The sequence below is a fragment of the Lichenostomus cassidix genome, chromosome 14 (assembly GCF_008360975.1).
Source record: "Lichenostomus cassidix isolate B80296 chromosome 14, HeHo_3.0, whole genome shotgun sequence".
Taxonomy (NCBI): domain Eukaryota; kingdom Metazoa; phylum Chordata; class Aves; order Passeriformes; family Meliphagidae; genus Lichenostomus; species Lichenostomus cassidix.
Genome location: NC_139495.1, coordinates 7684547 through 7711992, shown reverse-complemented (window position 1 = coordinate 7711992; position 27446 = coordinate 7684547). Strand labels below are relative to the sequence as shown.

The 27446-nt window shown below is 38.9% G+C and overlaps 3 protein-coding genes across 9 annotated transcripts in view; 2 read left to right on the top strand and 1 right to left on the bottom strand.

Annotated features, from left to right (window-relative positions):
* VPS35L (VPS35 endosomal protein sorting factor like) overlaps positions 1-5237 on the top strand; it is a 45802-nt gene extending 40565 nt beyond the window's left edge. For both annotated transcript variants that reach the window (XM_085074731.1, XM_085074730.1), the window contains exons 29-31: positions 1211-1329; positions 3667-3813; positions 4380-5237. In XM_085074731.1, coding sequence (XP_084930857.1) covers positions 1211-1329; positions 3667-3813; positions 4380-4478 — 365 coding nt within the window. In that variant the 3' untranslated portion in view covers positions 4479-5237. The remainder of the gene's footprint in view (positions 1-1210; positions 1330-3666; positions 3814-4379) is intronic.
* A 709-nt stretch (positions 5238-5946) lies between these two features.
* KNOP1 (lysine rich nucleolar protein 1) lies at positions 5947-14707 on the bottom strand. 3 transcript variants are annotated; one of them, XM_085074732.1, is made up of 5 exons: positions 14645-14707; positions 12175-13642; positions 9493-9561; positions 8909-8986; positions 5947-6564 (listed from the first exon to the last, which is right to left on the bottom strand). In XM_085074732.1, the coding sequence occupies exons 2-5, from the start codon at positions 13639-13641 to the stop codon at positions 6253-6255; spliced, it is 1926 nt and encodes a 641-aa protein (XP_084930858.1). In that variant the 5' UTR covers position 13642; positions 14645-14707; the 3' UTR covers positions 5947-6252. The 3 variants fall into 3 exon arrangements, with proteins under 3 accessions (XP_084930858.1, XP_084930859.1, XP_084930860.1); XM_085074733.1 differs by lacking the exon at positions 14645-14707 and adding an exon at positions 14419-14547; XM_085074734.1 differs by lacking the exon at positions 5947-6564 and adding an exon at positions 6571-8229.
* Positions 14708-14725: 18 nt separating this feature from the next.
* Positions 14726-27446, top strand: part of IQCK (IQ motif containing K) — a 35602-nt gene continuing 22881 nt past the window's right edge. For 3 of the 4 annotated variants that reach the window (XR_014855108.1, XM_085074739.1, XM_085074737.1), the window contains exons 1-6: positions 14726-14829; positions 16116-16249; positions 16823-16946; positions 18285-18400; positions 22802-22854; positions 22968-23045. Coding sequence is in view for 3 of the 4 variants with exons in the window: in XM_085074739.1 (XP_084930865.1) it covers positions 14760-14829; positions 16116-16249; positions 16823-16946; positions 18285-18400; positions 22802-22854; positions 22968-23045 (575 nt within the window). In the remaining variant the exon portion in view is untranslated. The remainder of the gene's footprint in view (positions 14830-16115; positions 16250-16822; positions 16947-18284; positions 18401-22801; positions 22855-22967; positions 23046-27446) is intronic. The other variant, XM_085074738.1, reaches the window with a different exon arrangement.

The window sequence follows — 27446 nt, the reverse complement described above, 5'->3', positions numbered from 1 at the left end:
CTCTAAGATTTGAATACTTGCATTCTGGTTATTGATTACTAAATGGAGGTAGAGTAATAATTGAATCTTTTAAAACATCCTGGAAGATTAGTGAGTCAGACAGGCCAAGCTGGTTTGACTTTTTCTTTCAGTTGGGCATGGCTTTCACAGAGGGTCAGGCTGGAATATATTCTGCAGTTCTTCTGGTGAACAGTCTGTCAGATTTACCACCCATGACAAAATACCTCTTGCAGTTAGCAGCACAGAAAATAGCTGTCAGTTGAACTGCTACTCTGTAGTAAATCTGCTGTTCAGATTCTGTAAGGAAGTGTGGTTTAGCTGCTTTTTCTTTCACTCCATTTTTTATATGACCAAAATAGCTGCATAATCCCAAGATGAGAAATCTAAATTAATCAGATTTTAATGAAGATAAGCATGGAAATATAAATTAGTAATTTTTCCCCTGTAGTAGGGTGATAGGGTTTTTTTCTAGGTGTATCTTGCACCTTAGCTTCTTAAAATGAAGTTTACTTGGAAACAGGGGATTCATCTTTTATCTTGTGCTTTCTGATTTACCTAGAATACACTTAAACCTACAAACTTCTTTTAACCTACTTCTTAATAGAACATAAATAAATTAGGTCAAAAGACATGTTTAAAATCTCAATTATATAAGCTGTAAAAACTTCAAGAGCTCTCCCTCTCCAAAGAATCCTTTACGGCCTTTGAACATGCACTTTTTGAATTTCTATCTATGACTTTGAGGTAATCATGGTTTTCATTTTAGGGAAAAAAATTAAAATGCAGTTTATTTTCAAAATCTTGTTATTTTCACTAAATAAAACACAAATTGTATGGCCCAGTCCTGCTGCCAGTGAAGATGGCCATACTCTTCTCAAGTGAAGGGAGCAGGGAGTTTATCTGTGGAAGACCTGAAAGTTGACATGACATGTTGCTTTACATTAGGTCTAGCAGATATTTTTGAACCTGGCTGCACTCAGGAATACAGGACTGGCTTTAAGCTAGAAGAGTCTTTTCAGTGTTTTGCTCCTAAAATCAAAAGGAAATAGTAGGCAACCAAGTGGCAGGCACTTAAAAAACATTGTTCTGTTTGTGTTTTGTGGAGGAAGGTAATTTTCTGACTTCCAGATGTGGTCTTCTCTCAATATATGATGTTTTCAGTGGCAAATAAATATAGCTCTTTAGCCTAAATTTGAATTAATCTCTGCAGTTGATTCCAATGATGCTCTGTATGGTGGAGACTCCAAGTTCCTGGCTGAAATTAATAAACTGAGTGAAACAGTAGTGTCACAGATCCTGGATCATCTGAAAACCCTTGGAAAAGAAGAGGTATGTTCTTACTCAGCTTGATTCAATAAAAACCAAACAATTTGGAGTTCAAGAAACAGACCAACTTTGACCAGGAATTGGTCTTTTCAGAAGCTTCAGGAACCTCATAACAAAAGGAAAATGGGTATTTTCACTTGTTTAGAAAGTGAGTCCATCACATAGGCAGGCTTGTGGTGGAGACACCTAATGATGTCCAATTCTGTAATGAGCAAAGTGAGAATTCAGTTAGTGTATTACTGGGGAAAATACAATGAAAGCCACCTATAATTATAAAAGTTTCATATCCCAGGCTCTAGGATGGTGTCAGGAGAGAGGTACAGAGGGAGGAAAAAGGTGTTTGTCTTTACCCTGAATTTAGTGTATTTGTTCAATATAAAAGAAAGAAAACTCTAGGCAGCTTATTGGATTTTTTGATTGGAATTCAGAGGCTCTGAGGGATCAAATATAGCTTAATGGATTGTATGTGAAAGGCAGGTGACTAATGTTTGCTGAAATAATGAGAACTTTCTGTTCTGTTAATGTACCTGTTTCTGAGAATGGACCCTTCCACAGCTTCCTAATCACCCCTTAGTGGATGATTTCTATTGACAGAAATCTTGTGGCTGGTAGCCTGGAATGGGAGGGCAGGGCATGATTGATTTGGTGGAATTTTTTAGAGAGCCTGTTTGCACAGCAGCCCAAAGTGTTTGCCAATACAGAATGTGTTAAGTGATACATATTGAGAGGACACTGTGCTAAGTTTAGCCTTTTCTCTGCTTTTGCTATTCTGTTTGTCCTTCCTTGAGCAATGGCAGAGATGTAAGATGAATATATCCTTTGCTCAAATCCTCTCCATCATTGAACACACACCACAGTGAACAGTAGTTCTTTTTCAGAACAGTAGCAGCAGAAACAACCATCCTAGCACAGCTAAGAATGTCCAACTAGGTCTTGGAAGGAAATTTTTAAGCTTTCAGGACTATGGGTTGTTTATTAGGGATTTTTTGCATCTGACTCCTGTATGGAATTTGTGGGTAGAAATGTTTGTAGGGCTTGAAATCCATGGTTTCTGAAAGGCTTTTTTTTTCTACTTTCAAGCATAGTACCTTGAGTTAGGAGATCCTGTGTTACTTCACTGAAGCTGCTGTTGGATAGAAAACTGGATTTAAGGCTAAGCAGCACAGATATAGGTGCTTGGCCTGTCTTTGCCTTTGCAGCCTTGGATTTGCTCCTCTGTCCCTCCTTATTTGCAAAGAAGGGACCATTTGTTTTGCCTTGTTGAGTCAAAGTCATTGAGAGATTTAGATAAAAATTATTTTGTAATGAATAGTTGTTAGAGGAAGCTGTTGTTGCTGAGGAAAGAGAAGTGATGAGAATATTGTCAGAGATCTCTTAATTGTGCTAAAGTAAAACTGGTCATAAAATCCCTGTGGTATTTGGATTGCGTCAGTGTTGGTGACCTTTTCTTATTCATCTTCTTGGCTGCTCATTTAAATGAACAAGCCTTTGATGATTTTGTGTTTTTATTGGTTCATTTCCTTTAAAAGCTATAAAGGAAAATAAATTTTTTTCACAATAAAATCCTTTCACCAAAATGGCAATTTGGACGAGAACAATGCATCTTATTGTTAACACAGTGTGGTCTTTTCACAGTATTAGAGAATGCTTCATTTATGTGACAGTGCTGGAATGGAAATTTTTAGTTCTGGACAGTTCTGTAAAGTTCAAGCTTTTTTGTTTCTGGTCAACAGAACACGTAGCAGTGAATCCTCTTTGCTTTGTGTGGGGGGAAGATTGCTCTCATGCTCCTTAAGGTCCCTCCTCAGATTAGCTACAAATATTGTGCAAATAGGTTCATATCACCAGAGTTTCAGTGAAAGAATAGCAACGAAAAGACATCTTTGGTTAAATAAATAAAAGTAGAACAGACTGGGGGGAGAAAAAGCCTGAAGTTGCATTAATTTGGACTGATGATAGTGGTCTCTCTAAAAATATATAGCTATGGTGCTCTGACTACAAGGTTGGTTGGTGGGAGGTGATTTTTGTGCAACTGTAGGGAGTCTTGAGTTACAAACGTGTCAGACCTACATACTGTGCTGTGCCAAAGCGACAGGAGATGTAGGAGTCTTGTGCAATTATTTTATTTACAGCAGCTTATGCTGATCTACAAACTACTGCTATTTGTAGCATTTTGAATGGAATATGAAAACCATGCCTGTATTCTTGTGTCTGTAACTATTGGTGTGTGTTACAAAATGAGTGTCCTTTGAACTGAGACTGCAGAGAACCCAGTGAGGTTAAGCTGGTATTTTGGGATGCCTGTATAGTAATATGGGAATATTTTTGTTTTCATTGTAGACCCTGAAGCGGCAGAGCCAGCTGGCACTCTATTTCTTTAACACTATTCTGGCTCATGGGGACCTAAGAAACAACAGACTGAACCAGCTCTCAGTCAATCTCTGGAATCTTGCTCAGAAACATGGCTTTGCTGACACCAAGACTATGGTAAGGGAGGGAAACAGATAATGCAGAGAAATTCTAATTCTTGATAACTTTTTCCACTCTTTATCTGGGAAAAGGTAGCAGTTTCTTGATCTGAATAAACCTAATTCAATTTACAACTTGCTCTCTTTTAAAAAAAAATCAAATTATCTCAAAACCCCAACAAATTTTTCTAAGTGCTTCTTAATGAACAAGCAGCTTCTCTTATTCCAACTGGTCTGTATCTTTCTAGCATTTTAATAGTATGTCAAGCATTAAGGAACCTGAAAGTGTTGGGTGCTCTTAACTTTTTGTTCAGTGCAGAAAACTAGTTTTAAGAGAAATACAGCATTTTTATTTTGTGGAGGAGCCTGGTGAAAGCTTGTAAAGTGGCATTTGAGAGCCTTTGAGAAAGATACACATGATCATGAGCTCTGGAGTAAGCAATGCCAAGTGCTCACAAAGCCAATGAAATTTAGGGGAAATCCTGAGAGTGTCTGTTTAAAACACCTTCACAAAGATGAACTGATCGTATATGAAATGAGAAAGGACACAAAAAAATCTCCAAAACCCTTTCTTTTCAAACGCAGGTGAAAACCCTGGAATATATCAAGAGGCGAAGCAAACAGCCTGAAATGGGTCATTTCACAGACTTGGCCCTTCGGCTTCCTCTGCAGTCCAGGACCTGATGAATGCCTCTTCCAAGGAGTCACCTGCACAAGGAGCATGGAACCAAGGCCAAAAATCACTCATCTAGATTGTGACTGGAGCAGTTCAGTGTATTTTTACTTTCCTTAGTGAGGCAGATTTACTTGGCCACAGTAAAGGTAAAACTGTTCTGAGTGCAATAATATAACCTGATTTTCTGTGTCCAGTTTTACCATAATATTGTAATTTACATTCAGTATTTTGAACCTCTATGGTTGCAAAAGCCTTTTGAGATCTAATCTGTTATAATTCTAACAAAAAAGGAAGAAGATCATCTGTACAAATGAATTCATAGTCTCAAACCTTCATCCCTCTTGCAGGATAGTCTTTCTCCTTGTAGAAAGCAGCATTTCAATATGATAATCATACTAACTCTGCTTTGGGATGCTACCAGTATTTGTTTGGCTGGTTCCAGTAGAGGAGAATGCCTGAGGTGTTACTGTTCTAATTTCTACAATACATTTTCACAGACATGTTTATGTTTTCATTTTAGTCCGGTGGTGTTTTGTAAAATGGAGGCAATCTTTAAGTGCTGCAAAGGAAAATGGAAATGTATGCAAAGTACTCTATATTTGCAAAGTACACTATCACTGTATAAAACAATTTGCAGTTCATCTGTGTGTTCTGGGGGAGTTTCTTTGTGTATACAAATTTATCACCCTACCCTTGTGGAATTTAGTTACACCTACCGTTATTACTTCTAATAAAATCTCTCACCACTTCTGCCCCATGGTAAGGAACTACGTTGAGACCTTGCATCTATTGTTGATGTGTAAGTATTTCAATGAGCTAAATCCTTATACCGACATGAACATAAGAGATGGTCACTTTGTCTTGCTTAAACCAGAGCTACACTAAAACTTAACACCATCTCCCATAACAAATAGCACAGCCAGGAATAAGATCTGTGAGTTTTTCACTATTTTTTGTAACTTCAAGCAATACAGTGACAGACTGCTCTGGCCTCTTGAATTCTGAACAGGTATACAAATGCAGGCTTGTATTTTGTAATCTTGCTAAAAAGCCAGTTCAAGTGCAGGTTCTCTGAAAATCCAGAGGTCAGAAATGTCATTCAGACTGATACATAATGAACCCAATAAGCACATTATTAAAATTATGTTGCTTTCTATAATTTAGGAGGTCTAGATCCATATATTTGGTGCTATATATATATGATATATATATATAATCAGCATATATAACAGCTGATTAAAAAATCCAACTGCCAGGAGATAGTTCAAATACAGAGGATGGTCAATGCTATCCATTATTATAACAAAGATGTTAGATGTTTAAGAACTACTTTCTGACTTAAAAGTCTGCCCTCATCAAATTGGAGGGCACACCACTAGTGTGTCTTCAAAGTAAAGCACCATTAAAGCACCATCACTTTGTACCACTCACTGAGTATAAAAAAGAAGATTTTACAGAACAATCAAATCACTAAGATATGGATAAAGTAAGTTTATTAAATCAGCATTTAAAAAAAATTAGTGAATTTCAAATAATAGCTGCAGGCATGGCACAGATCTTCAGTCTTTGAAGGAGGCTGTCTCTTGTCTTGTAGAACAAACATGGTAAAGGTTTCAAAAACTTACTGTTTAGATGAAGTGAGGACCCAGCTCCACTGGTCTATGCAGTTGAAAACTTGTACTTCAAGCATCTCATAAACAAAATTTCTTCAGCATTTTGTTATTTCATTTCAAGTACATGATGTGGAAAGCGAAATTTAATTCTTTTTATTAATTCAGAGTTTTAATCTTCAAATTTTATAGACCTAGATGTATATTTGTCTATGTATACTTTTTTGTTGGCAGTACGCTGAAATCCAAGACCAATGCCTCTGTGTTGCTTCAAGTCCATTGCTTTATCAAACTCCATCTTCAGAGCCTGCTGTAACTTCTCCTCTCCTTGCCTGTTCAGAGCCATGTTCGGTTTGTTTGTAGTTGCTGAGAGATTTTGGATAGGCACAGAACCCTTTTTAAAGCCACCCATCAGTCTGAAAAATTTCATTTGTTCCTCAGAGCTTTTAAAAGTAGCTGTACTCCACTGTCCAAACTTCGTATCCTGTGAGGAGAAACAAGGTTAACACTAAAATTAAGAAATACCAAGACCAAGGAAGACAATTTCTGGCTGTGTACCAAGAGAACAGAACCAGCTACAAAAACCTAACAGGGTGACAAAACTGGGAAGCTGTTATTCTATGGGCAGTACCTCTCAAAGGATGTGGTAGAAGAATGACCTAACTGCCTGAGTGCACCTTCATTAGCATTTCAGGCCATTTAACCTGGAGACAGGGGTTAATGCGCTTTGAGAATCTCCTTTCCCTCTGTCCTTAGGAATCTTGGCTTTCTGCTCTCTCTTTACCTAGCTCAAAGAGCTAGACATCATCTCTTATTCTAAGAAAACTGTCAGACTTAATCCTCTTTCACTGTCACTTCATAAGGTTATCTTTTCATTTCCCCACTGCTTAGTTAGGGAGCTGCTGTTTTCAGCAGTGTTCTGTTAGTTATGGAGACAGTGTTCAATCTGGTTTAAAACTTTAAATAATATTTGTATTCTCATCCCCCTAATTACAACTAATATTGCAAGAGTGCAAAACCAGAGGGCATACCCTTAGCCAACAGGACAAAGTCTAGTTCTCTTAAAGCCTCCCCTCCCTTGCAGTTTGCTGTGTTCTTTGTATTCACTGTATTCTCTGAGTAAGTTCACCCCTTCAGGATTTTTCTTTTGTCTGCAGATTCTAGCTCCTTTCTGAGGAGGCAGTGTCCAGCTAAAATGAGATTTCAGCTGTTTGTGGAAAACCCAAGATACACCATATGATTTTAAAAGTTCATGAACTTTTGGCTTACCTAACAACAGGCTTCATTATCAAAGGGTATATTTGACTCCAGAGCTATAGCAATCATAAATATTTTTGGCAGGATTTCTACTCACTCCTTTTTCTTTAAAATTGGGCATGATACTGAATGGAAGAATGTCTGATTATTAATTAAATAGACTAAGCTGGCTACATAAAAGGAAAAAAAAGTGAATTCAGTGGTATGTTCATGTCAGCCTGAAAACCTTCCAACAAACAGTTGTAGCTTGCATGAAACAGTCATTCTCCAGTATACAGCCAACATGACACACAATATTGCAGGCAAGCTACAGCAGGGCTTTTTAAGTTAAAAAAAAAGCAAGGCTGGAGTATCATTCACTATCACAGGCCAGAATACCTAGTATTGGAAGAAAGCTACCCATAATACTTTAGACTTTTGACCTTGCATCAAGGCAAATTGCTGTATAAGGCCAGTCTGTGGCAGATACATGCACACATACAGATATATTTATTTATCTGTGCCTTGAGTGTATGTCCTCCCTTTGCAATGGGAGACGTCTGCACAGATGCAAATATAATTATGGCTTGTCAAAACTCTGTTTTTAAGTGAGCTGCTGGCAGGCACTACACACAGCTTTTGCTGAAAAACTTCCAGCTCACTCTTTGTGGAGCTGATGAATTAGTTTTCACAGCTTCTATTCTTCTGCATACTACTAAACAGAGACAGATCAGTGCCAGAGAACTGAGATCTCCTGCCAAGGATGTCATTTTTCTCAATGATTTCAGAGACTATTAGACAGTTGCAGTTCCAGAGCTACGCAGACATCTCCCTCCCACTACGTTAGATCTACAGAAGTTGTTTCTGGCATTTGTTTGAGGCATATTCCAGCTTTCTAGGCATTCTGGCAGTCTTGCAAAACAACAGAAGCCTGAATTACTAGCTAAGCTTTCTCTCCACCTCAGTCTTCTTACCCCTGGCTAAACACTACTGCAAGTTTCCACTACCTTACTGTGAATCTGTCAGGAGCCAGGCTGAGTAGGATGCAAAAGCAAAGAGTAAGCAAAGAATAAAGAATCGTCTTTCAAAGAGGGGGAGGAAAGATGTAGAAGCCATGAGAGGACTGACTGTGAATACCACACATTTGTGGTTTGTCACCCCCTTTACCTTTCCATGTGTCCCTGTTTCTGAATGTGTGCAACGTCTTGCATGTAAGAAATCAGATACACTTCACTGAATGCTGCACCCATAGCCCTAAAATTACTTGCATTTCACAGTAAGCAGAAAATGCTTCGGTAGCAATTTCTGATGGCTCATTCTCCAGAGGAACCGGAGAAAATGTTGCTTTTGAGGACTGATGATGGGAATCAGAGCACTGTACAATGCCAAGGAGTTCACAGCTCAGCTCTCTGACTCTCCTGGCATTGTACCAACTTGTTCTATAGCATGAACTTAAATCTGCAGCCAGAAGGAAGACTGTTCTGCCAAGCCACGTACCTGAGCCACACACAAAAAAGAGCACAGTGTTTTTTTCAGGAGCTTGCTGAGGGACACAGTATTTCCATCAGGTCAAGGTCTCAGCTCATACATACCTGTCCCACTTTGGAACTGAAAGCCTTGGTTTTGCCAGATTCTCTATCAATTTCTTCTTGCAGAGCCTGCCGCCTCACCTAGTGTGCGGAAAAATTACACATGCAGCATAAGACACTGTGTCCTGTGTGTTAAATGACAGTCAATTAATTCAGTGAAATACTAAGAATAAAATAACTGGTTATCTTCCAAATTTTGAAAGGATAATTAAAAAGTTGCACGGGATCCTTTCACACACTCAACAAGAGAACTGTGATTTTTTAGTGGAATGTTAAACGAGTATTTTGTTGTATCAGATATGTTTAATTTTCTAACTGCAGGCAACAGCTATGCTGAAACTGTCAACATTGATGAGAGGCAAAGAAATCTGTATTTAACTTAAGAAGTTACTTAGAAGCTTCTGACATTGACTGGAGCTGTACATTTTGGGCTTAACCCATGGAAGGTAAAGCACATTTTAAGCAGAGCTTTATTTAGGGAAATCCAGGCATAGATAGGCAACAAAAGCAGGTTTTTTGTATCAATTCCTAGGCAGATGGTAAATGCTGACCAGCTTTAGATCTTACACAATTAAGTCAAAGCGTACCTTGTCTATGTTAATTTCATCACAGTTTCCTTTTTTTTCCTGCACAATAATTACACCATCTAGATGTTCCTGTAAAACAGGAAAAAGCTTGTATGATTATTTTTATCCATTCTGGTTAATTAGAATTTATTTACACAGCTCTTACCACAAAAGTAGTTAAAACACTAAGCAATCAGTAGTACCATTCTGGAGAAAGAAGAAATAGTCAGATCTAAGATGAAAATGCCAATTAAATCTGTGTATTTCTAAGAAAAAACCTCACTGAAATTTTTTTTCTTTTAATCAAGATAAATGTATTTTAAATTCACACATTAAAAGGGACCTGTCAACAACACTGGCAAACACAGTAACATTTGCAGGCACAGTAATTTCAAATTAAACCATTTTGTAAACACTTAAATTTATACTTGAAGAAAGGCACAGAGAGAGTGAAAGTTAAAAAAAACCTAGAAATCATAGGTAAAATAAGTAAAGGTTTCTCTGAAGCAAATAAACAAACAAAAACCAATCAAGAGGCAGCTGCACTGTGCTCCCTCATGGATGATAATCTCTGAGGAGCTTCCAGTCTGGAAGGAGCACAGGGAGAGGCAAGACACACAGCAAGTGTCTCCTACAATGGCAGCAAACAGCACATTATTCCACACTTGAGAGCAAGGAACAGGGAGCTGATGGAAGAGACACAGCAGCTCCAGAAGGAAGGGATGGGCTGGAGGGCAGGAGGCAAATCCATGGCAGAGTCCATAGATAGTGCTCACACTGCCCCAAGAGCAGCCCTTGAGCAGCTTTTGCTCCCAGGGAATGGCATGCCTAGACCACTGCCCTCAGCCCTTCTGTTCCAAATTTGTAATTAGGATAAGACTTTTTGGCATCCAGTATAACAGGATAAGTAATAAGTCCAGGATAGTGGTAAATTAGAGCCATAAGCTTTAGACCAGCCCGGAAAAAGTGGCCAAAGGGAAGATCTATTGATACAGCTAACATAATAAACCAAGCATGAAACAGCCAGGGAAACGACAAGGAAAAGATTTGTAACATACTTCTGTCAGCAGAACCTGCTGTTACTTTTTTGAGGCTTTAGTTTTATTAAAAGCCATCAATGATTTACCTCATTTTCCAAAGCTACCTTTTATACATTAAACACACACGTACACAGACTATTAAAAATGCTAGAACACTGTCTGCAGGAAGGAGAGCTCATGCTCTTGGATGAAAAGAAGAAACCAAAAACAACTCCCAATTTACTTCTAGATGGCCTGGTACTGTCTTTTCAGATCTATTAAAACAAGCAGGAAAACTGTCCTGACAGGATTCTGCAAACAACTGCAGCAGTTTGTTTTTTTTTTTTTTTTTTAGCCAGGAGGAAGGAGCAACCCCATCCCTGCTAATTCCCAGCTCAGTGCTGACCTGCTGAGGGCTACTGAGTGGAAAAACCTACCCCCATGGAGGTGTGCCAAGCTTTATCCAACTTCATGGAAAAGGAGCACATTCACATGTGGTAGGGTTATGCTGTCTGCTGGCAAACAACATCAAAGCAGTAAACTGAGTCCTCACTCCTCCTCACTCTGCCCAAGTTGACTGCAATGGCATCCAATGAGAAAAACACCAATCGTTGATATTAAGTGGGTATCACTCCACATTATATTTAAAATCTGCTCTTTTGCTTGCAGCACAAGCCAAACAGAGGATTTTTCAAGGCAGGCAGAGTGTGTGACATGCTGTAGACTAAAATGTTTCAGGACTGTGGCACAGTTAAATGCAAGACCACATTATCAGCCATTTATTAGTGCAGTCATTTGGCCTGGCAGGAGCTAGAACTTGCTAGAACTGATTAACCGCAGACTTCTCAATCTTCAGATTTTCTCCTAAGTATTTTTTTTATTATTAAGGGAGCTGCTGATGGGAATGAGAAACAAAACATACATAATCCTACTCCCTTCTTCTCAACTGTTTGCAGTATTTCTCTATCAGAATTTATACTTCAATGCTCTTGGCCCAGTCTACACTTAGCATTCTTAGGACTGTCTCTGAAGTTTTGTCTGAGTTAGACAACAAGTTTTGGCTAAATTTCCCCTTTGTTTCTAACATGACATAATTCCAGCATTAACAGCAGCAAGACTTGAGAAAAAGTCTAACAAACACAGTTAGATGCACTAATGCTGCCAGTGTTACCAATCTGCTCAGGGTAAGTGACATGGCATTAAATTCCTATTTTATGAAGAGTATTGCCACTTAGTAAAGAGCAACTCAACATTTATGACTGTACCAACCCATTTTCTTTTTGGGCCAATAGTTACTGTTGGTTGCAGTATTTACATTTTCACAGCTGATACACTACATGACCACAGCAGCAATCATCAACATTGTCCCACGTGCCACAGGATCAGCTCAGCTCCAGCCTGGTGCTCACAGCGCCAAGGCTGTGGCTTTGATCCGTGTATGGGCCATTCATTTAAGAGTTGGACTTGATGATCTTGCTGGTTCCCTTCCAGCTCAAAATATTCTGTGGTTCTGTGAGCTATGACATGATGGAATAGCTGATCCTGCTTCTCAACACCCAGTGGGGACCCTTACTGACCTCCATGTTACAAGCAGGCAGAACAGCCTGCAAAGCAGGAAACTGCCTAAAAGGCATTCAATTCCAGAACAGGAGGGTGCAAAGCTGCCCTCCTGTCTGCAACTTACCGGTGACTCACTCCCTGGTAATTCTGGCTTCATCTTTTTTGCATTTGCTTTTGAACCTGGTTCTTCAGCAAAGTCCTGTGGTGGTACCTTTTTTCTTTTTTTCCCTTTTCTGTCACAGAGCACAGGATTACTATTGCATAATGCCCCACTGCCAGCATCCCCTGCAACACACTGAGCTCGCTCCATTCCACTCTCTTTGTTCTTTTTATTGCTTTCTAGTAGTATTTTTTGGCTTTTAGAGGAACTGTCATTGTTTAAAGAAACTTTTGAATATGTTATTTCCTTTCCACTCTCTTTGTTCTTTTTATTGGTTTCTAGTAGTATTTTTTGGCTTTTAGAGACACTGTCATTGCTTAAAGAAATGTTTGAACATGTTATTTCCTTCTCCTTTTTCTTAATCTTCTTTTTCTTCTTGCTGACTTCATTATTATCCTTGAAATTCTTCTTTCTTTTTTTTCCAGAAAGCTGCTCTTCCTCAAACTCAACTTCTTGCTGTGCTGGGAGATGCTTATCAGGAATGCTGTGACTGCAGACTTGCTTATCTTCACAGGTTGAGGAAGAAACATCTTTGCTTCTCTTCTTCTTCTTACTCTCTTTGATACTTGCAGAGTTCTCAATTTTGTCCTCTTCCTTTATGTTTGTCAATGTAAATTCCCAGGAATTCTGTTTCTTCCTTTTTCTTAAGTCACTTAATGCAATGAGGCTACCAGGAGCTTGATGTTTGTTGTCATCATCTGCCAGTGATAAAAAGGAGTCAGACTTATCTTTCTTTTTCTTCTTCTTCTTTCTTCCCACACAGCTCTCCCCACCACCCTGGGCATTATCTGTGTCATAGTTTTCACCCAAAAAACCTGCTTCTTGTGGAATGTGTTTGTGGGGCTTTTTACAAACTTTTGCAGATGGCTTTTGTTCACTGTCCTGGATGTCCTCTGATGAAAAGCTGCCTTTCTTCTTTTTTTTCTTCGTTACCTCACCATCCAATTCCAAATTCAACGCAGTATTCTTTGTCTTTTTTTTTGAAGAGAATTCATTTTTCTGAGTACCATCTGTGTGATGTTTTTCAAGTTCCACGTCACTAATGTCATTATCCTCCAAGGAGAAATTACACTGGACCTTTTTTTTCTTCTTTTTGAGTATTTTAATTTGTTCCTCTGATTGTTCTTGAAGTTCTAAATCTAGATGACCTTTTACATTCACAAAGCTTTCTAAATGAGCTTCTCTGAGTAATTCAGAGCCAACTTTCTTTTTTTTGTTTTTCTTCTTTTTATTCTTTGGTTGCAATTGGTCTAACCATTCATCTTTCAAATTCTCCTTTTTCCTTATCTTTGTTTTTTTCCCAAGATGGGCATTGTCCTCAGTTTTAATGACAGTATGAACATCTTCCTTAATTTTAACTATAGTCTTCACCTTTTTCTTTTTCTGTACAGGTTCCTCATGAATTTGTTTTCTCTTTTTCTTTTTTATCATTCTAAAAAAGGAAATGGAGGTGTTATTGAACTGCTGCAAAGAAATGATGCAAGTCCTAACCTACCTGGTCTCCCTTTATTCTGAAACTATTCTGTATCTCCCATTGTCCCTTGCACTCTAATTCCAGTCTGCTTTCCATGATGGGGAGCCAGAACTGCATGAAGCCTAGAAAATACTGTCTGTTGGGGTGGATGTTTTATATTCTTTAGTGTACCTTATCCTAGTTAATTTGCAACTATTTGTCTTTTTGAGAGCTGCAGAGCATGACATTTTCACAGAAATACCTACCCTCTAAAAACCTTTCCTAAATGGCAAAACATCAACACGTGTATATCTAACATATGCATGGTTAGGGTGGTTTTCCAGATACCCAAGACTTTTCACTTATTGAACACTGAACTTCACATCCCTTCAGTGATCACAACACTTTACTGCCCACTCAGATCCTTCCAAGGCACCTGAGTTACTACCTTAAATTGCTTCTAGCCGCGACTTATCTTTGCTCTCCCTTTCTTTTCCCAGGACACTGATGCCAATGAATGGGTTACAGCAGAGCAGCCTTTGGCACCCACTTGCTGACACTCCCCGCCTTTGCTGAGAAACTTAATTACGCCAACTTGGTTGTCCATTTTTCAACAACTAACACACAAGATGCCATGAAGGCACCCTGTCGCACTCCTTTAAAGGCCACCAAGTCTAGCACAGCCCCCCTCTCCCTGTCCGGCTCTCCCCCGCACCCCGGCGGGCTGTGGCGGCTCCGGGCAGCCCCGGGCTCACCGTGGGCTGGGTGGGTGTCACCCGCGGCCCGCCCGCTCCTCACCGCGCCAGCGCCCCGCCAGCGCCCGGCTCGGCCCCGCGCTCCGTTCGGTTCGGTCCGGCTGCAGCCGTGCGGGCCGTGCCGGTGCCCGTGCTGGAGCCGTGCCGGTGCTAAGCCGTGCCGAGCCGAGCCGTGCCGTGCCGAGCCGAGCCGAGCCGAGCCGTGCCGAGCCGAGCCCCCGCTCACCTCTCGCGGCCACGTGCAGCGCCCGCCGCCCCGCGCCGCCCCGGAAGGGATCGCGCTGCCCGCCCCGCGCGGGCGCTGCCGGAGCCGTTGCCGCGGCAACGCGCGGGACGCGGCCATGGCGGCGCAGGGCGGGCAGCGCGGCCGGCAGCGCGGCAGGGTGCGGTCGGGCGGCACCGAGCGCCCAGGTGGGACCGCCTGGCCTGATCTGTCCTGCCCTGCCCCGCTCCGAGCCCTCCCGGCAGGGACCCCGCGGTGCCTCCCGAGCCCCCCGGGCCCTGCAGGCCGCTCCTCCCCGCTGCCCGGCCCGCCCCGGGGCGCCGCTCCCCTCAGCGCAGGGCTGTGCTCACCCCGCAGAGTGCCCAACGCCGCCCTGCTCACCACAGCCGCCAAGGCCACCAGCGCTTCTGCTCACGGGCCTCATGCCGCTGTTATTGGCATAGTTTTCCGGCAGACACGTGCCTTTGTGTGTTTCTGCTGCGCTCAGTCTCTGTTCTGCCCGGCTGGGATCTGCGCCCTGTGCTTTGGGGGTTATCCTGCGAGGGAGTTACATACTGCCCTGGGAAAGCACAGAGGCGGCTGTGTGGTTGCTGTCGCAAGAGTTAAATGAATACAAAAGCTCTGTCTCAGAGCCCCGTTCTAGTTCTAATAGCAAAACTTGTCTTCTCCCAAAGTCTGAGGACGCTGAGACAGATAGGAAAGCTGGGAGAGCAGCACTGGAGTTCTGCAGTTCCCCAGTGGGGTTCTCTTCATTTAGTTCTTCGTAACGCCTAAAGCAGGCATTTTGTATTAAGATGGCCATTTGCAGGGTAGAAGTAAGATCGATTACTCTAACTCAAGGCACCTGCAACACACGTGGGTTTGGTGATGCCATTAAACCTACTTGTAATGGAACACTGAACCTGCTGGTTTGCCCTCTGAGTGTTCTGTACTGTGGAGTCTGTAAGGTTTTTCATACCAAGTTTGTCGTCTTCGTCCTTTTTTTAAATTTATCCTGAGTTACTCAGTGATCTATGAGGGTCATGTACTGCATTTAGTTGTTTGTTTGTTTGTGTAGGTTTAAAGTGGAGACAGTCATACTTAGCAATGTCCGTAGGATTTCAGTGCTTACAGAGGAATCCACTATGAAAAGCAGTATTGTCTGCTAGTAAAAACAACAGTTAATTCTGTACAAGCTTGTGTATTCTACTTATGCTGAAATATTTTAACATATCGTTTTTGTTAAAAACCTTTTCCTCAAGAAATGGTTCTTTTATCACTGAGAACCTTGCACTTGACTCAAGCTTCAAGAGAGGACATGACAAGAGGCTCTAAAGTTCTTGCTGTTTTCAAATTTTAGATTTCATGTCAAACAAATGTTTATTGCATACTAAGTTCTTTCAAACCTAACTGAGTACCTTTAACGTTGGTTTAGGAGGAATATAAATATTTTTTAAGTCTCCTGGTAAATGTTCTTTTTTTTTTTTTTTTTAAGTTTTAGAGCGTGAAGCAAAACAGCCTCAATTTTCAAATGTTCCTCAATCAAAACAAGATCCTGATTCAAAACAAGATCCTGGTTCAGAGCAAGATCCTGATTCACAACAAGATCCTGGTTCAAAACAAAGATCAGTGAGTACAGTTCAGTTCAAATAAAAATACATAACGCTGGCTTTAAAATATTGAACACTGAACTTCACATTCCTTCTAAATTGGATAATTAGGTAACTTTAGATTTGGATTTGCATCTGCTCTGAATTTCTCTGTCTGGGCTTTGTTACAAGAAAAATTTCTTGTCTTTAAAAGGTGAATGTCAGGACTTCTGAACAATAGGAAAGAGACATTTAAGCTTCTGAGTGGAAAATATTCAGAAAACGCTACTAATTTTAATTTCCAAGTAATTACTATTTCTTAGAATGGGTAAAATATTTTTAAATTGTGATATCTCACCATATTCTCTCAATTGGTGTCATATACCTTCTGTTAGGTTTGGATGATTTTACTGTGCTGGAAACTGCAGAAGTTTTAAAAGTTTATTTACATATTTTCAAACATTCAGAAAATACATAAACAATATAATATTTGAATTGGAAATTTTAATTGCATAATTTCTAACTGACCTTATAATTTTTCCTTTTGAATTGGTTTGTATATTTTTGTCTAGTCTGTTGGGGTATTTTGACAGGATACATTTATTTTGAACAGGTGCCTTTGGGAGCAGGAATACTGCAGCCATCACTCATGGAACATCTTTTTTCTGCCCCTGACCAATATCAGCTTTCCACACTCGAGGCAGTCCCTCCTGGAGAACCCCCTGATCCAAAAACATGTAAGTGGGAGTATATTATCTTCAACCTTATGTGATTATTTTTCTTGCATATGGCAAGGTTTTTAATTTATTTAATTCAGAGTGTTAACAGCTACAACACCTTTTCTTGTGTGGAATTTGCATGGTTAGCACCCTGGGCTGGAAGCAGGGAGCCAGCTTGGCCACTTGGTCAGTGGAAGAAATCTCAAATTGTGCTTTACAAACCCAATAGTATTGACTAGCTAAGGTAGTTCTGTGCTCTTCTGAATAAATGACTTTTTATTTAGCCACTTAAATCAGAAAGGGCAGGCATTTCTTCCTCTAATTTAATAATGCAAAACTAGGATCAATAGACCAGATAGACAATTGAATTTGAAAACTGCTGTCAAAATACTGTCTTTACCCATCTGATTACAGATTAGAATATAAACAGTTCTGAGGTTTTTTTCTTCCACTTTTATAAATTTCTATACTTTATAATAAATTTACCAAGCAGCAATGTGTTTTTATTATGCATTTTAGCCCTTCATTATGCATTTTAGCCCCTTTGTCTTCTCTTCCATTAATTCTCGCTCATTAGGAATTCCTGATGCTAGTCAGAAGCAGTGTATTACCCTTGGCTTTTATATAAGTAGTGTCTTCCTAATTATGAACATTTTCTGTCAGTATATGAACCAATTAAGGGTATAAAGCTGAGAATAAATTCAGTGTTTCAACTGTGTTGTCAGAAGAGAACATTCCTATGACTTAATTTTTACTGATCACACTAAAACCTGAATACTTCCTGAATGGATAGAGGTGCCAACCCAGACAGCCCTCTGAAAGGGGAAAAACAGGATCTGTGGAGTCATGTTCAAATTTCTGAAGCATCTGGCAAGTATGAAGCAATTATGACAAAGAAATCACAGCACCATTAAAATATAACCTTTGGTTGTTCCTCTGTCTAGAAATTTATGACTAACTCTGATAATGCAGATTGTAAAGGGCATGAGATACCAAAATGGTCTAACTGCAACAGCACTGAGTTCAGCACAGGCTAATTTCTTCCTGTCAGGGTAAATTACTCTGCAGAGCTTTTCACTTCTGTGACTAAACTGCTTCTGGTGTCTGAGTTTGTTCACTTAAAACTAAATCTGACGTCTCTGAGGCACACTGAGTTTGCAGTGTTTGTGCACCTTTAGTTTGAAATTTACTGTTATCTTGGCTGAGGAGAAGTGGAGACAAATCAGTGGCTGTACCTGAACAGAATGAATTTGTTTAGTCCAAGCTGTGATGGTGTTGATAAAATGAGTGGCACTGACTTCATGATATCTAAAGTTTGTCTTTTTGTGAAATCACAGTGCTTACCTGTAAGTGAAGGTGTCCTGTTTTGCTCAGGTTCTCCTCGACAATACTTAGAGTATTACATATTCCCAGTGCTCTTACCTGGACTGGCTGCTCTTCTGGAGGAAGCAGAGAAGGAAGAGTGTTTGAAGGTTAGTTTGTAGTTTTCATTTCAAATAGCTGGCAGGAAGTTACAACCTTTTAATTGACGGGCAGTATTTTTTTTTTTAATTTGTTTTTTTGCAAGAAAACCAACCATAATAATGTGATATAATAACATATCATGGGTTGTTTTGGATCTGGGGGTCTTCCATCATTTCTGCTACTGCCTTCAGCCATGGCAATTTGAAGTTCAGATTCAAACCTGTACATTTAATATCAGTTATTTCAAAATTTTCTCAGTCTTCACAAAATTTATGTGTGTCTATAAACTGATGGATTTACAGTCGTATATATGTATTTATAATCTGTGATGATTACAGGTGAATGGTTCATTTAGATGACATCTGTCTGTCATTCCTGCCATCACATTTACTTTACCTAGCCAAGAACAGATTGAACATATATATTATTCATCACACTTTTTATAAAATCTATATAGATTTCTTTTAAACAGAAGCACATATCCTTTACCAGGAAACGGGTATGTCCAACTGATTTAAAATGAAGGCTTTGATAGATGTTAGCTATTTCTGAAGGCAATGAAACTCAACTACAAAAATATTTAAAAAATATTAAAATTCTTAGAAATAGTTCCATTTCTAACTCAGCACAAATCTAAGGTTACTTTGTCTATTTTTAATCTGAGAAATTGTGCAGATCTCCATCAGTATATATATTAGAAAGTGTGTGTGTTCTGAAAATGGATTTTGTATGGGTCTGTCATAGAAATCGAATAAAAGCAATTGTTTTCTAATGTATTGAAACTTCATAAAAATGAGTTCAGCTTATAGAAAAAACACTTATATGAAGAGGTGCTCTGCTACTGGGGACCCAGGCTTAGGAAAGCAAGGTTATGTCAGGTGATAGTTTTCCTCTGTGACATCATTTCTTCCTCCTTTTGAACAATAATTAGGAAAACAATAGTTCTTTATGCTTGCCATATAATTGAATATTTCTGTGCTTTTCCACTGCTGCCCAGGTGTTTGTACTTGGACATTGTTTCCTTTTCTGACGTAAATATGTGACTTCTGGCTATATTTTTGTTTGGTAAGAATTATGTGGTTCCATATGGATTTGGAGGGAAAAACTCCCAACTTGCTATAATTTGTGTTAAAATGGCAAATGAAATAACTTGAACTGATTTTCAGGATCAAAACCAGAGTCTTTAGAAACCCAGAGCAAAGCAGGAACAGGGAGAAAGGATCTTGTGCTAAACACATTGGAATGTTGAAATTCTGTTCAGGGAGATCAGATCATGGGACCAACAGAGGAATTCAAGGAAGAGGCCAGAAATCATGTTCCTTTCAGGAAAGGGAAATGGTTAAACTGGAAGTAGAGGTTTGTGTAGGAAAGATCTTTTTTGGAAGGTGATAAAAAAGCGTAACACTTTAGACATTTAATTTAAAATAGGCTCTCTTGCATTATGTGGTGCATACAAAAAATCTGAAAAGCTAAAACCTAGAAAAACCACCAGCTGCTAGATGTACGTGCAAACTTCAAACTAACATAAATTTGAGAACAGTCTGCAGAAGTTTAGTTTTTAAATTAGAGATGAAAGAAACATATTAGGTTGCCCAGTGTATTCCCTGACTGATTTTTTTCCTACCATAAGTTCTCCTGTGTTTTATCCCATCTGCTGTCAAATGCCTACAGGGGAAAGACTATTTTCTTAAATCTTTTCTCTCATGAGAACTGACTAATGCATTCATTTTTCAGCAATAAAACTGAACAATGTATAAATGTTTTTATTAGCATAACTCTGACTTTTCTTCCTAGTTAGCTATCACAGAAGGAAGAAACTGTATCAGGCTCTGTAATGGAATATATTATATTTGAAAGTATGATAGACCAGAGAAAAAGAATGGAAGAAGGTTTCCTAACGATTTTGCAATCTTCTGATCACCAGTATATTGTCATGATTATTACCAAGCACATCATATTTAAACCGAAAAATGGAAAATTAATTCTGAGTATAAACAGTTTATAAACACATCTGCAGGTTAACAATGCACATTGTACAGATATTTCCTGTTTTTTATCCTCATTCATGCGGCATAGGAGGAATGTGTCAAAGACAGGTCAATTTATGTAATTTTTTCCCTTTATAAATGTTGACTGCTGTGCAACTAATGATTTAATTCACTAGCAAAATAAACTGTTTCCTGGCAAAGAAAATAATAAAATAAAAGAATATTCAGCTTGATTGAATTCCTCTCTACTAAGTTCACTGCCTCTAAAAAGGATAAAACAAGATGAATTTGATTCCTTTGGTGATGGCTGTTTTGACAACCCTGTTCTGATCATTTTTCCCCATTGCAAAAGAAAAGCAATTTACTTAAAACAGATTAAATTAGAACTGTGAGATTAAATTGAATTTTGTTGTCAAAGTGGAGAATTTATTCTCTGAAACAATTCACTAAGTAATGGGACCCAGTTTCATACAGTGATTGAGAATAGCTGTACAGTGACAATCAGACTGCTGTTTGCTTACATCTAACATCTAAAGTGACTCATAGAAAGCTCTGCAGTGAAGCTATTGATCTCTTAAAGTTAAGGTGTTTGGCTTCTTGGAACAGTATCTGCTATTAGCAGAAGTGTGAAAATTGCATAAGGAGCTGTGTTTCTTCCCAGCCAAGCACTTAATGGAGCCCTGCATGAACCCCAAAGCTTTGGTTGTCACAAAACAGATCACAAAGGCACGTGTGGCTCAGGATTGATAATTATTTTATGATGATTTCTTCTGTTCTTCTGCTTGCTTTTTTTTTTTTTTTTTTAAATTCTCTTTCTTTTCTGTGGGACTTAGACTGTACTTCTACCAAGAGTAAGATTCTCTTAGAAAAGTAAAAGCTTTCCTGGGTATCGTGCAGGACTGCCCTGCAGTCTAGCTCTAAACTTCAACTTGTCATCCCCAGCTATGTGACTGCCCTGTGTTCTTCCCTGGGCAGTCAGCTCCTCACACAATGTTCCTCTTCCACTTCACCTCTGGCTGACCCCCAAATTATGACATGTACCATGAATTGAAAGAATTATGCTACATAGAGCATTTTTTCCCCTGCCTCTCTGTTCACATCTGAGGATAATGCATAGAAAAAAGTCTTTCTTCATGCATTAGATTTGCATTTACATGTTTATTGTATTTTCCTTAGCAAATGGTGGTAGTATCTTAATTTCTTATATTTTAATCAAGACTCTAGACTCTTTTGTGACATTAAGCAGTTTCCCAAAAGCATTTGACCAGTGTGAATTGTTTTCCTAAGAAGTAATAATCACAGTTGAATCTCCTGTTTTGACAGCATGAGTGTCAGGATGGGAGCTCAGCTTGCTCTTAGCTCAGTAGCTGCTATTGTGATAAAGCACTTGGTGCCTCTGGGCTGCAGGGGCTGAGTGTCTTTTAGTGCTCACTCTGGCTGTGTGCATCCAGAACACATCTTATCTCAGAGGGGTTCTGAAGATACCAATCAAGCTCTTCTGTTATTCCAACCAGAACTCCATGTTGTGTTCTCCACATCATGGTAACTGTGGTTTGTGATAAGCAGAATGAGCACCTGTACTCATTTATACATTCAATCAATACAGTCAACTTGGAATGCAGAGAGGAAAAGCTTAAGAAAAAGAGGGTCCTAATCCATCCTGGCTTTATCAAAATTCAGGCTTTGAATGGCTGGCTGTGGTACTGGCCGCACAAGTTCTTAAGGGTAACCTGCTGCAAAACATTTTGCAAAATTCTCTTCAGTGGTTAAGATTGAGAACTGGGAGCAAAGGGCACAAATGTTTTGCTGTGAAGCTCCAGGTTTTGAACTTTTTACCTGGTTCTCTGTAATGCCCATGGTATCTGTGGCTGTGGACAGACATTAGCTTTCCTTTGGTTTTGCTTTCCTTTCTAGAGCACCCAGCAGATGATTTGGTCTGAGCAGCCACACAATACTCTGCCTGTGTGTATTCACAACATCTTCAAGCTGCTTCCATGCAGGAGGAAACAACAGCCAATCAATGTTCCTTCTGTGTCTTGGAAGAAATGAAGTATTTTGAGTATGATAATAGAACTTTAAACAAAATGGCAAGGAATTGACAATGTATTTTCATGTATGAATGAGTTCTGTTAATTTCTTCACAATGAAATTGCCACTTAGAGCACCATTCAGAGATATTTGTTCTAGATATACTGCAGCATATATCAAGATAATATATATAGAATTTTCTCACTGTTTGTCTTGAAATAATTCCACAAAATTTCTGAAGTTTTGGCTGAGCCACTGACAGTTGGCAATAGCAATAATAACTTAGACAGAGTAATGTACTATATATTTTATTTAATAAAAGCAGTCAATTTAGCTTAAACATATGACCAGTCCAAAGGTAATAAATAATTTGAAACTATCTTCTATCTTTAGGTAAGAAGAACAAAATTTATTCCCTCTGATTTCCTAACTGAGTGGTTATACAAGTAAGTTAATCATGTTTCTTGGTACTAAGTATGTTCAGTGATTCAAAGGCATTAATTTGCAAATTGAATAGCTGAAATTTAAATTAATATGAGTTGTTTTCCTTTCTCTTTAGCAAGAACCCAAAGAGGAAAGATGAGTCATTCACAAAATTGTTTTCCATCCCTTTTGTTAAGGACTGTCTAAAGGACCAGTAAGTTATTGCAGTACCCAGAGTAACCTTTTCTCCTTTTGTTCTTTTGCCTCTGCTATCCCAAAAAAGTAATAGAGCTTCAATGTGTTGCAACTGTGCCCTCAAAATGCCCTTGACTGTGTGCAACAAAGAACTAGGTGATACTTTCTAGCTTGCTAGGGTATTACTTACAAGATATTTTGTACCTGAATTGTTCACAGAGAAATTAATTTAGAATTCCTGAACATTTTAATTGTAGAATACAGGACATTTGAATAGTCTGGTAGTAGTGTGAATATCTTTGTACTGAGGAGTAAAGCAATGTTTTCAGTGCTGCTTCCTACTGAGGAAATCTTTGGGGCTACAGTCAAGAAATTCTTCTCTAACTGTAAGCAGCTTGAAATACCTGTAACAATCCTTGGTGTCAGGATACGTTGCTGCAGACATTTATGACTTTGAGAAATGAACACTTGTTTTGGCAGCCTCAATCATATATTCCTTGTTGTTCTTGTAGAACCAAGCAGCACAAGTTTTGGAAGAAATGTTACTGTCCTTGAGACTGCATTTAGTTTAAAATATAGCTGCTGTGTGAGAAAAGTAAAGGGGTAGTCCACAGTGAGGGAATAAAAAACTAACAGAGGTCAGATTTTTAAAGAAAATTTTCGATTTGAAAACTTATTTGGAATCTAGATTGGTGATTGGTGAAAACACAGAGATTAATATCTTGTACATATATTTACTTTATTGCACAGTGTAAGTGGAAATTGAGCTTTTTTGAATTCTTGACATGTGACACTTGGAAACTTGAGACACCAATGGAGAAAGAGGAAAGCTCCTTGACTATCACAGGTCTTTGGGATAAGCTGGTAATTGTGTCAAAAGGGTTAACTTTGACTCTCTGAGATGTAATCATGTGGTCAGAGTTGAGTAGGAAGTTTCTGCAGTACAAACACCTTTGCACAATGACCCATTTCATCTCAACTTCAATACCTTCAGCCACTGTGTTGTCCTGCCATTGCTGTTCCAACCTGCCTCTGGTGGAACACATCTGTTTCATTCTGTCAAACACAGCTCTTGCCAACAAGATGCCCATTTAAGGCTGTGATTTTGTGCTTTGCCAAGTGAGCATGAACTGCAGCCTGGTTTTTGTACTCATTCCTTAGGCACACAGAAGAGCCCTTGGTCAGTAAGGCAGTTTTGATACCACGGGTTTGTGAAGATGGATGTTTGTACCAAAGATAAAATCTCTAAGTTCACAGTTGTACAAACATTTCTCTTGGAGGTAAAGCTGGCCAAAATGGTTCCCCTCTCTCTTACTCTTCACCCCATCATGCTTGAAGGCACCCTAATATCACTTTGTCTGTTTGGTAGGGTGCTTGATTATTCTGATCAGGAACCTACTCTGAGTTAGGAATCTCTCTGCCACAATGTGTGAGGAGGGTTTGTATAGCTATTTAAAACACAGGTAATTCCTCCAATCTGCTTCACCTTGGCAAGTGGAAACCTGTGTTTTGGCACAAACAAAGGATTAAAATGAAGGGCTCAGGGCAAGGTGAATTGAACAAATGAGCTGCTAAGAGATAGAAGTGGTGGCAGGAACTGCTTGAGTCAGCTTTGCCAACAAGAGCAATACACTGTGGAATCACAGCCTGAATGACTCATAGCTTCTGTTGGTAGTGGTGCTCCTAAATAATGTAGTGACAGCTCCACAAGGACACTGGAGTGTCACAGTCCTACTTAAGTTGATGCACTTCATCTAAAATCTTCTAAACATGTAGGCCCTTTAAATAATAATTATTAAAATTATTATTAAATAACAACTTTTAGTGAACTTATCCTAAAATTACAGATTTAACAAATGCTGCATATGAAGTAAACATTATTACAGCAAAACGAAAGACTGCAATATTAAATAAGAATAAAAATAAGAGAATTTTTTGTGATGTCCTTCTGGATATGTCCTAAATAGTTTATGATTATATCCTTTCAGATATCACACTTAAAATGTAATTGATTCTATGCTTTTTATTGTCATTTCCATTTCTATGTTTAAAGGAGCTTTCATTTTTTAACAGGATTAAGGATATTTAAGAGACAATGTGCTAAAAAGTGCTGGTCAAATTTAGATGGGAAACATCCTCATCCCAGCTGTTTAGATGGGTCTATCAGTGCCAGGCAGCCTTAATGCTAAAAAGAAAACAACCAAAAACCAACAAAAACCACCAAAACAAAAAAACCCCAGAGGAATATTGTTTTTGTTCTATCAGAGATCCAGCTTTTTTTAATATATTCCATACTTGAGTATGACTTTTTTGGCTGTCTTCCAGTGCCTCCAGTTTCTTCTTTGAAGCTCCATTTTTTTTTTAAGAATAGTCAAAGCCACAGTCTTATGAGCTTCACTCTCTGTACAATGTGTTTCTAAATGAGATCTTGCAGCCTACTTTTCCCTTATAAGGAGACCTAAATGCTGCATCAGTTTTCAGAATTTTAAATGCAAACCTTGTACCTTCAAAACCTGGCTATTGTAGGTGAAGGAGCTTGTAAAATTCTGATTTGTTTCCAGCTTTAGTGTACTGATTGCTGTGAAATCTTAGTATAGGCACCTTGTCTTCTACTGAGTTCTGTATGTTACCCCTGGCTGACAAAACATTACATCCCTTGGGAATCTTCAATTCCCAAAGCAGATTTCAAAAGCAGCAGAGGAGCAGCCTCAGTGCTGGATGGTAATCTCCATATCACATCCCAGACATTTCTGTTGCCCTAAAGGGCAGCTGTACCTTTCAGAGGGCAGGAAAGTGGGGTTTGAACACAAAACCAGCACACCTTTGTTGGGCACTTGCTGAGATACAAACTGATCCTCCTGTCCCTCCATTCCAGACTGCTGATATAACCAAGTAAAGGAAATAGAATTAGAGCTGTGAATGTTTTGTAATCCTATAAATATGCTAATGAGCACCACGGTTGCCTTTTGTCAGCATTTTCCAGTGGTGTTTCTGGTTGAACAGCAGTGAAGCTCAGTCACAAGTAACCAAGCTGTGTGTACTGAATCGGGGCCAGGCAGAGTCAGTGAGCTCTGATTATGCTCTGATCCTTCTGAAATGTTGCTTTTCTGGCATAGATAGTGTGAGCAACATGGCAGCATCATTTCCTGACATTCTTTAGCATATTAATGAAAGAAATATGAAGAAACTGATAAAAAACTGTTCCCCTGCTCTGAAAAATAGTGATATCATAGAATTCTGTCAGGTACATTTAATAATATTGCAGCATTATTCAACCTTACCCTCGACCCTTACATCCAGTGAGAGAGAATGGTATATGCATCTCTGTTAGTTACAAGCATAAGTATTTCCCTGGCTGTTAAAGTTCAGATAAAAAGTAATTCACAAGATGTTTTTAATCTGCATTTTCTCCTTTTTATTGAAGATATTTACTTGCTACTCAGTTCAGAAGGACACATTTCCTGGTTGGATCTATCTCTGTGTACCAAAGCAAGTGTGCAGACACAGAGAAAATAAATTTATCATTGCTTTAGTGAAGTGGGCAGCTAAGATATATATGTCTATAAATGATTACTAAATTTGGAGTAGTGGCTTTTTGCCAAATATTTCTATACACATGTATATATACATTGATTTTTTTTCTCTCTCCCCCAAATATTTTAATTAGGTGAAGTCTGCTGGTCTCAGCTGCCTTTACAGTTGACTTCATTGTCAGTTCTCAGATGGCCAATAGGGGTAATTTTGCATGGGTGACTGATTTTTTTTCTTTCCATAATACGCCCAGTTTCTACAGGCTGTGCTTTCTGCACACTGCAGTATTTCATTGGTTTGTGTCTAAACCAGCCATGTTTAGATTATGCTTGATTTGCCTTATATTTTCTTCTTTAATTTTCATTAATAATTTGAGCTTTAAATAATATTTTATTGTAATAACAGGGAAGTCTAACAAATACATCTCTGTGGATGTTATTCTATGTGTTTCCAAGTAAAAAATTGCCATTCAAGTAATGTGGAAGAACTCAAGTTAACAAAGGAGAAATTTCTTACTTAAAAACTGTGTGTTGAAAAACTGCAGAATTTTTTTGTGTAAAATATTTATATTTTGCAGTGGCGCTTTATGGCGTTGAAGGTTTTATGGCTGTAATACCTGATGCATTAAAAATGCTTTAGTTTATGTAAAGGTTGTCAAAATGGCAATAAGAAAACAGAAAACTTATTATTGCTTTGTGACATCTTCCTAGTGTTGCTGTTAGAGCACTAAGGGGAGTTTCTCATGTTTTCAGCATACACAGTGTGACCTAAAGTAACAAACATAAATGGAAATTTTCCCATTGCCATGAGTGGCCTTTGGAACAGATCCATGTTTGGTTTCCTTCAGTCCAGGGCCACAAACACTCTCACAGACTACATAAATATTGGT